The following is a 9635-nucleotide window of genomic DNA, read 5'->3' as shown; positions in this document are numbered from 1 at the left end:
CTTGTAGTGAGGGGCCCAAAACTGAACACAGGATTCAAGGTGCGGCCTCACCAGGGCCGAGTATAGGGGCACGATCACTTCCCTAATTATGGGGTAATTCAGGGTGAAAGGGCCCACTGGAGGTCACACAGTGCAAAGTTGGCCTGCTGATCCAAGCAAGGCCAACTTTGTAGTTAGGACTGGTTACTCAAGGCCTTGCCCTGTTGAATTTTCAAACTCTCCAAGGTCACAGGTTGCACAGCTGCTCTGGGTGACCCATTGCAATCCTTCAACTACTCTTGTATCATTTCCCCCCCTCCCCCATATCCAGTCAGAATTTCTATTGTTGCAACTTTCTTTTGGTGTGTACACTTGAGTGTTTTAGATGAAGGGGGAAAAAAAAAACCCACCCTGAAAACAGAGCTAAGCTGCTTTAAAGTATAAATGCTAACATTTCAACAGGGGTCCTGGTTTGCCATACATGTGTTAAACAAGGTTGGTCCTCTATAATTGATGAAAAACACTTAACGTGCTCTTCAAAAGAATTCGGACATCATCTACTTCACTTGGTGCTATACAACCCAAGCCACAAAATGCCTCTGTGACAAAATTAAGATTTATAAGAACACCCCCTCACCCCCACTCTCCCCAGTTTCATGAAGCGCTGCAGGACCAGACTGCCGGTGTTGTGATAGCAGTGTATATTATAGATAAAATGCCAAGATGATCCTAGAAAGCTGAATGTGCTCCCTAATATGAGAAAGGCAGCAAACCAAAGCAGTTCTTACCAAACTGAACTGGAGAAGAGCCACTCTTGGTGCCCTTAAAAGACAGCAAACTTGGGCTATTATTTCCCCAGTGTTGGTATCAAATGGATGTTGTTCTCAGCTGGCCTGTGCAGCATTTTGCTTTCTGAATTAGCAGTACAATGCTAGCATCCATCCTCAATAAAGAATTAATGTATTTTTGTTAAGTGCTACATCACAAAATCAATTTATAATATGTAATGGGAAAAGAAGAAAGGAGGAAGGCAAGTACAGAAACAGTTTCTGTCTCACTGGTGGATTTTTTGAGCTGTATTTTGGATTTTCTTTTTATGTGTTTTATAACTGTTTTACAGTCAGACTTGAAACATATACAGAGACCATATGTTCAAATATGCATTTGAACATATGCAGATTTAGCATTATCCTAAATTAATTTCTGTTCCACGTCAGGTCAGTTGTGCGTATTGGATTTTCTTCTTGTTTTGCAGTACTATTTTACAAAGAGAAACAAACTCATGGTATAGAAGTAGCCTCATGGAAGATAGCACCCTCCTTGCTCTAACGGAGGAGAAGCCACAGGGCTGGGATATACCCAGTGTCAGGTAGCAAATCTACAGCAGAACAGGAATCGGGCTTAGAACTTGGGATTTTTCCATTTCTGTGCTCATTCCTCCAGAAAACTTTGCAGCCCTGTGAGACCTGCCTGCCTTCTCTTTTTCAGCAAGTTCCTAATGCTCATAAAGACTGGGTGTGTGCTCTTGGCCTGGTACCTGGCGCTCCGGTTCTGCTCAGTGGCTGCAGAGGAGGCACCCTCAAGCTCTGGAATGTGGATACCTTCGCACCCATTGGGGAGATGAAGGGACACGACAGCCCTATAAATGCAATCTGCACCAACTCCAGCCAGATTTTCACAGCAGCAGAGTGAGTTTTTCTTCTCCATGCATCTTTCTTTTCCATAGCTCCTTCTAGAATTCTGTCCATGCAAATGCATTTAGGAGATCTTCAGTTGTGTAAGTCATTTCATAGCAAGCATGGGAACACCTGGTCCATGCCCCTAAATGCTAATAATCTACTGCAGTGATCTCCGAAGTGGGGTGCATGCGCCCCAGGGGATGCACAACATCATCCATTGGGGCACGGGAAGAAAATATTAGAACTTTAATAGTACATGTACATAATTTATAAATTAATAAATACACATCAGGATGTGTCCTCAAAAATTTTTTAGTGGTAGGGATGCATAATCAAAAAAGTTTGGAAACCAGAGATTACAGGATGGTGGGGAGAATTTGGCAATAGTTGAGAACTTTACCAGCTTGTCTCTACAGCTGGGCTATTTACTGCTAGGACTGATTCCTGACCTGTGGGAATTTTTCTAAAAGCCATGGTATGTGGTTGTTTTTTGGTTTGTTTTTGTTTGGTTGGTTTTTTAAGTGCTGGTATACAGCAGAAGCTTTGCAAGCCGTCCTACTGTCCTTTAAACACCTTGATTTGAGTATTTGCTTCCTCAGTAAAAGTGAGCAAATTAAGTACCTGAAACCTCAGGGGACATGACCAAGAAAAATATCTCATTCTGGAGAAAGTGCAGGAGACAGCAGCAGAGCCCGCTTAGTGGCATAGTCTGAGCACAGGAGCTGTGAAAGCTGTCATGTTATCTTCTAGTGCCAGTTGCGGAAGCTTCTGGCCTTCTGAATTGAAAGCAGGTCTTTCTGAATCGAAGCACAATTTCAAAGTTGCCAGGTTTCCACATTTGGTGGCCAATTTCTATGTTTAAGCATTAATAGATAGGGGTAGAGTTGTCAAGGCTTATGTCTCTGTTTGCCTAAAGATTATTAATAAGTTTAGAACATATATGCAGCTGAAATTTATTCTTTATTACTAGTGAAAGAAAATCCCAGCCTTTTGGCACTTGTAACATCGTGGTGAAGATCTACAGAACTTAGTGTATTCCTGATAATTCACAGTGAAGTGAAAGCTCAAGTTGGAAAACCTCTATACTGTGATAAAGTCTGTCCTGACTGCTGCCTCCTGGCTTTTTGTGAGGGGGTTGTAAGGAATACCTGAGTCAAGTTTGCTAGTCGTGTAACTTGATGTTTACTTGAAATTCATAACTTCTCTTGCACAGGATAAATTGCTATTTAACAAGACTAATTCTTTATTTTACTTTTTAATTATGATAATAGAGGTTTTTAACACATTCCATGTGATACTTTACTTATGCGTACTTTAAAGTTGTGTAAATAGTGATTGTTGCCAAAAGTACAGAATTATAGCTTGCCTCTTCTGGGCTTCTGAACACCAGCTCACTGGTATACGCTTTCCAGCACCTGGCAAAGGGTTTTGGTTTTTTGGGGGGGCAGTTTAGGACTTTGTATCGTCTTGTGTTTCTGTGCTTTTTTTTGCCTTTTCTTATAACAGACTGACACCTCTCGCACAAACGGAGCATGTTTCAGGTCTTGTTTGATTTAACCTATTGTAACTTTTCACACTTTTAGTGGCAGGAAGTAGTCTTGTCCTACTGAGTCTGTCTCTCTAATTCTGTAGTACACTGGCTGTTTGCTTGTGGTCTGCTGAGTTGCAAATAGTTACATGATGGAAGCTCTTCTCTGATGTCAGGTCTACTTAAGCCTATTACCATTAGCTGTATTTTAAAAAATTAAGTAATAGCAGAGTAGGATTTACTTTCCTTAGACATATAATCTTTATACTTGCCTAGATGGTTAAAGGTAGTAGCCAGTGCTGTGATAAGGTTAGGGAATCAAATGTTGTACATCTTAGCTTACAAAGTCTCCTGGAGGTGGAATGACCCTTTCATATCCATTAAGGAAATCTTATTTTGCCAACAATGCCTTTCTGAATAAGACAGCCGAGCTTTTAAGAAAGCTTCCCTGTCCCCCTCCCCCCATTTTAATTACCTAGCTCTAATACTGCTTTGTTTTGTTTTTCAGTGACCGGACTGTGAGGATCTGGAAAGCTCGAAATGTAATAGACGGACAGAGCTCAGATGCAGGAGATGCAAGTGAAGATCTTGCCAGTAATTGAAACGATGGGGATAAATGAATATATTGATGAATTTGAGGTGCACTCTATGCAGTTTGCTGCATGCTTATTAGGTAAACACTGATGACTGGAATAAACTGAAAAATAAGAGTGAACTCTTCTACTTAGACCTGCTGTCCTTAAAATATGTACTGTATTTAAGAAAAAAATAATCTCTTGGTAACATGCTTGTGTCTCAGTGGTCACATATATATGTCTATATATTATGGCTGAATTTGTGTGCTTATGTAACACTTGCAGTTAAAATTAACGGGAAATCAGTCGTCTTTTAATGACCATCTCAAAATTATAACCTGGAATATATAACAAAAGTGCTCTGCTGTATTTCACTCACAAGTATGATCAGCTGTTTTGCGTTTTAGGGTAGAGGGGGAATGATGATGCCCCAGTAATAAGCCTTTGATTACAACAGGCGTTGTTTCAAGATTCTAAAGGTCACTTACACTGTTGTTAGGAAAGTGGAGTGAATATAAGATGGGAAGAAGCTGTTAATGACACATCTATCTGACATGGCTGTATCCTGCTAACAGTGAATGCCACATGATTTGTGTTAATGTTAGCATATAATCCTTGTTGACCAAAGTTGTGCAGCTATGTATACTCTGTGCTCAGGACTAGAACTCAAATGCTCCTAAATTGGTATGTTTTATTAGTGTTTTGCCTATATTCTGTAATGACTAGGTGTTCTTAATGTCATAACAGAAATATATCTTAATCTATTTTTCTTATGGATTTGTTTCTATCATCTCACATTTTCTTTTTTAAAGCAAAATGTCTTTCCTTTTTATCTAATTTTATATGCTGCTAAATGTATTTTAAATACACTGTTTTGCAAACCTTGGCGATTACTTTGAGAACTGAACCACGTGTATTGGAAAAAGCTATGTAAATAGATGGTTGTACAAAGAAAATACCTTATCGTGTGCCTGTATGACTTTTAAAGCTCTTAGAGTGTGGATATTGAGGGAGGATGTATAATTTACCCAACTGCTCTGAATATTAATTTGTAAATTCTGCAAATTTTAAAAATTTATGTAGATTCACATACAGTGTTTGGATATTGAGGGCTTTTTGGTTGTTTTTTTTTCCAGAAAATATCAGTCTGTAAATTATAGCTTAGGTAGGTAACAAATAAAGCTGTGAATGTGAACTACTTCTTTTTGCCTTTTTCATCATACTTCCTTATAAAAAAACTCACTTCCCTTGCAAAGGCCCCGAATATAAAATGCACAATTTTACACAATGCAGTAGAATAGCTTGCTGAGTAATGGAGAATTCTTCAACTGTTTGTTTTTCTCCAAAATTTTCATTTGTACTGTAAAACTACATATGTGACAAAAGATAATATGAAATCAGAAAAAGGTAAGCACTGGACTCCAATTGTCTGAAGACGTTTGTTTAAAAAAAATGAAGGTGGACTGAAAAATTAATTTTCTAAGAATTCTAAGAAGTCATGGGAAAATCATGTTCTCTCTCAAAGTTGGAATTCAGAAGTTGAGCAAAGTTTGTGGACAAATTAGTAACTACATCGCATCTTATCTGCTTAGATACATTCTTAAATACAGGCAGGGTCATGTGTTATAATTAATTTCATGTAAGATATGAATGCTGAGAAAATATTTGCAATGTTTCTTTTATGTATCGGAACAAATGCTTATTGTGCCCCTGCCTTGGATAAAAGGCTCTATGCTGCCTGCAGAAATCAACGTTCAGCCATGGAGAGGAGCAGGAGTCTGTGTTTCTTGGCTGTTCTGCTAGCAGGTAAATGTATGGCATTTGTATTTTGTCATAGGCTTCAAAAGCAAGATATAAATGTGATAACAACAAAAAAGCTATTAGGGGAGGCGATCTTTTTACATGGAAGAGGAGAGAATGGGCATGGCTTTAACTCCACCTGAGGTGACTCTGGGGGGAAGACAGTAGGGCTGGCTTGTTTAGAAATATACCCCAGTCCAACAACGTATTCAGCTCTTGGGCACCAGCACAGACACACTGGAGTCAATGGGGCCATTCAGCTGCTGGAAGCTACCCTGTGCTTTGCTAGTTTGTTTGCTGTGATTTTTACCCCAGTATACCAGAGGTTAATTCAGTCCAGAGGCTAATAAAGGGAGAATACCTCTTATTATGTTGCTAGATAAAGGAAGAGGGAACCTCTGCAGCAAATGCCTTTGAAATGTGTGGATGAACCCAAAGTGTAAAGGCCGTGCTATTAAATTAAAAGGTCTGTGGTAATATTTTAATTCCTTGCTTATGCCTTATTGCAGCATTTTCTAACCTAACTTCACAAAATTGAAGTCAGGGTTTTTAAAAATCAATGGTGATAATTTTTCACGTATATCTTTCAAACTACCTCTTTTTAGCTTCTGTTCCCATGGAAATTATCGTGAAAAGCAGCAAGTAGCCATAGCTATTGCTAAATTCAACTGCTCGTTTGCATTTCATCTTCTGTGTACATTTACAAACATGGGCCATAAATGCAGTGAAAATGATGTGGAGATTTTAAAATAAAAATGTTTTTAAACAGTAGGGAAAGAAAATTGCATCTTCCCACTTGCTACTATCCCATTTGTACTGTAATAGAAGTAAATCCAGGAACAAGGGATGAATGAGGTTGCAGCCTTGTTCAGCTGCTCATACCCGCAAGTGCTTGTTTTCAAAATTTGCTGGAAAATTTAAGCTTCACATTGATGGGGGGGGTGGTGGCGGTGGGAGTGGTGGAATTTCTTGGCTCCTGCTGGGGAAATTTTTTTTCCCTTGAACTAGCTTTTTCATTCACAATATCCTTATGAAGTATTTTGAAAGTATTTTATTATACAAATGAGTTGATAAAAGTCTCCCGTGAACCTATGCTATGTAAAATGACACCAAGTTAATAATATGCTGTAGTATGTTCAGTCGTATTCTTTGATTTCAGCAATGAAAACACTGATGCTACATTTGACTCCCATTAGGAAAAAACCACCCCAAAACCTAAATGAAATGTGATGGGTTTACTCTATTTTGTCCTTCGTCTGCCAAGGTGTTAACTCGAATGTGCAAGGCACAGCAGTGCAAAGCTGCTAGACACAGAAGCCATGCATTGAGCGCAGAGGTGGTACTTGGTACGTCATTTTTTTAGCCTCTGTGGTTGCACAGGTTTAAGGACTTCAGGATCCAGAGGGCTGCGGGAAGCCTTTGAAATCCTTTCACCTCTCCCTCAATAAGCAGGAGTATTTGGTGCACAGTGGTACAAAGGCATGGCAGTTGTTTCCATGGGACTTGCAGTCTGCATGTCCTTCCCACATCTTCATCAGGGACAGAGTATGAAAAGGCAAGGCCCAGAGTCTTCAGTGTTTCATTAGACCATTGATGAATCCTCCCTGATTTCTGCTCCAAGAAGAAATAATTTAGGGATTGCAGAGGGACGCTCATATTCCTATTTTGCTTTGGATGAAAAAGGGGATCAGAATTTAGAGCTTTCCTATGTTGACGGATCACAGGGGGTAAATGCTGGACAGAAAGCAGCCAGCCTGTGGGGCATGACTGTCCACCCCAGAAAACAAAGGTGGGAGCCAAGCCCGCCTGTCTGGCAGCTGGCAAAGGTTAACAGGATTTCGCCCATGAGTTCCTGCCTCTAGAAGGTGATACAAGGTGGTGTGGCAGAGAGGAGCCAGCTCTACTGCGCATCCCGGGAGCGTCAGGCCTGAGCGTCAGATGCTCCCACATCAAAGGTGGGCATGAGAGTTTTCTCAAAAGACAAATGTAGATGACACTCAGCTCCTGCTTTTCTGCATTCCCATCCCCTACTTGGAAATCAACTCTGGCATCGCAGCACGATGGCATTTTCTAGTGAATCTACAGTTTTAGTCTGTAAATTTTCCCAGTATATATAATTATTGCTTGTGCACATCTGCTTGTAAAGTTCTTTATTTAGAAAAGCCCAGACTGCCTCAGCAATTACGTTTTAAGCTTTCAAGCACACAACAGTCCACATAAAAAAAATTTAAAGCAGAGGTATTAGTCATTTTATGGAAAAAAGCAATTATCTTTCAAGTAGATTTCATCTCTGAATATTGCTGTAATGACTAAAATGACATAAGTTAACTTCAAAATAAGAGTGCTGTCTGCAGTATGCCTGCTCACTTTAAGAATATTTGATAACAGCGTTTTGTTGGCACAGCAGGGAGCTGGTCTCGTGGTCCCCCTGCTCTCAGGAGGCTCGCTCTGCACAGGGAAACCACAGGGCTCGACCTGTAGCTGCAGAAAGGAAAAGATTTAGCACCTTACTAAGAGTTTTTTGTCAGAATGATTCTGCAAATGACTAATTTGTGCCTTTTCTTTTACTGCTGGTATATTCCCTTTACTCATAACCGTACCTGTATGAACACAAACTCTACTAATACGACATAGATGTAGTAGTCTCATAATATAGAAATGAAGCCTAACACAAACATATATGTAATCAGTATTTTTATATTTATATCTATCATACAGTGCATGCTGATTTCACATACTTGTATCTATGTATATATAGATAACTTCTGTATATAATATGAGAGAGAATAAGTATACAGAAAATGTAGCATTTTAATATCGATAACAGTTTTAGTCCTTAGTGACGTTCACCTCCAGTTCAGCTAGCCTGAAGGGTTGCTCTCGCACCTCACCAGCAGTTTCATCAGCCTGCTATTTAATTTTCCATGAGTACTTCAAGCGAGTCATGCTTCAGCTGAGTACCAGCAACTCGGAGCACTGAACAACACAGACCCGCTGCCTTGGCTTGTAAAAGAAACTGGTTGCTCTTGTCTCGGTCACAAGCAGGCATGCTGCTCTTCCGTCATTTCAGTCAAAATAATCATACGTTAACCCCAAAATAGGGAAAAAACACAACAAAAAAAGCATAACTAAAGACCATTGCCTTGTGGGTTTTTTTAACGTGGTTCTCTGCTGCTCTGACTGCTTCTTCCCCGGGTCCAGCCCTAGGCGGGTGCCTCGGCTCAGGCCAAGACGGGCAGTGTGCCGGGGCTGTGGCGGTGCAGAAGCGCATCGATTGCCACCCCCAGCCGGGCGCTTCCCAGGAGGCCTGCGAGGTGCGGGGCTGCACCTGGTGCGCCACCGACGTGGCCAACGCTCCCTGGATGCTTCTTCCCTGAGGACAGTCCCTATGGCTACTCCCTGGGCAGGAACACCGAGAAGACAGCCAAAGGCTGGAGGTAAGCGTGCGTGGCTCCTTCGGTGCTGCAGTCCGGCACTGCACGACAAGCACCGCTGCCTCCCCGGGGGCAGCTCGCTGGAGACCTTTCCCAAGTTGCTTTGCTATCGTGTGCTCAGCTTGTGACGAGGAGGATAACGGGCGTGTTTCACCGCATGTAAGGGACGCAGAGCTGGGGTCCTGTGCTCACACCACGCTGCTGGTGAGGAAACCAGGCGCTGGCACAGGGTCATCCCTCCCACCCTGGGAGCTGTGTCCCAGTAGACCATGAGGTCTCCTTGCTTCAGGTGCACCTATTTTGTCCATTAATGGCAAGGAGAGCCTAAGCTAGCCTCAGAGATTATTTCTCTCTATAAGTCAATGATATATTTTTAAAGAGCTGAGGAAGAATATCTGAGTTGTTCCCTCCCGCCATGCCAGGGTGCTCACAGGCAGCGAGCAGTGGCGGTGGGCGGCAGTGCGTGTTTCTGCCGCAGGGTAACGCTGAACAAGCGCCAGGCCTTGTCCCTCTTCGGAAATGACATTTCCCCAATTGTCTTTAAAGTGGAGTTCCAGACAAGGGACAGACTCCAGTTCAGGGTGAGTATTTGGGGGGGGAATTATTTAACTAAGGCAATGCATGCTAGTGAATGAGCTAA

General features: G+C 41.5%; 1 protein-coding gene across 1 annotated transcript in view; it reads left to right on the top strand.

The window, feature by feature from the left end:
* The window catches only part of KIF21A (kinesin family member 21A), a 79532-nt gene extending 74574 nt beyond the window's left edge, over positions 1–4958 (top strand). The window contains exons 39-40 of the mRNA XM_009289024.2: positions 1468–1667; positions 3695–4958. Of these exons, the coding sequence (XP_009287299.1) occupies positions 1468–1667; positions 3695–3788 (294 nt within the window). The 3' untranslated portion in view covers positions 3789–4958. The remainder of the gene's footprint in view (positions 1–1467; positions 1668–3694) is intronic.
* The last annotated feature ends 4677 nt before the right edge of the window (positions 4959–9635 follow it).

The sequence above is a fragment of the Aptenodytes forsteri genome, unplaced genomic scaffold (assembly GCF_000699145.1).
Source record: "Aptenodytes forsteri isolate BGI_AS27 unplaced genomic scaffold, ASM69914v1 Scaffold137, whole genome shotgun sequence".
Lineage (NCBI taxonomy): Eukaryota > Metazoa > Chordata > Aves > Sphenisciformes > Spheniscidae > Aptenodytes > Aptenodytes forsteri.
The sequence above is the reverse complement of the archived record's forward strand: the minus strand, read 5'-3'. Positions and strand labels throughout refer to the sequence as shown.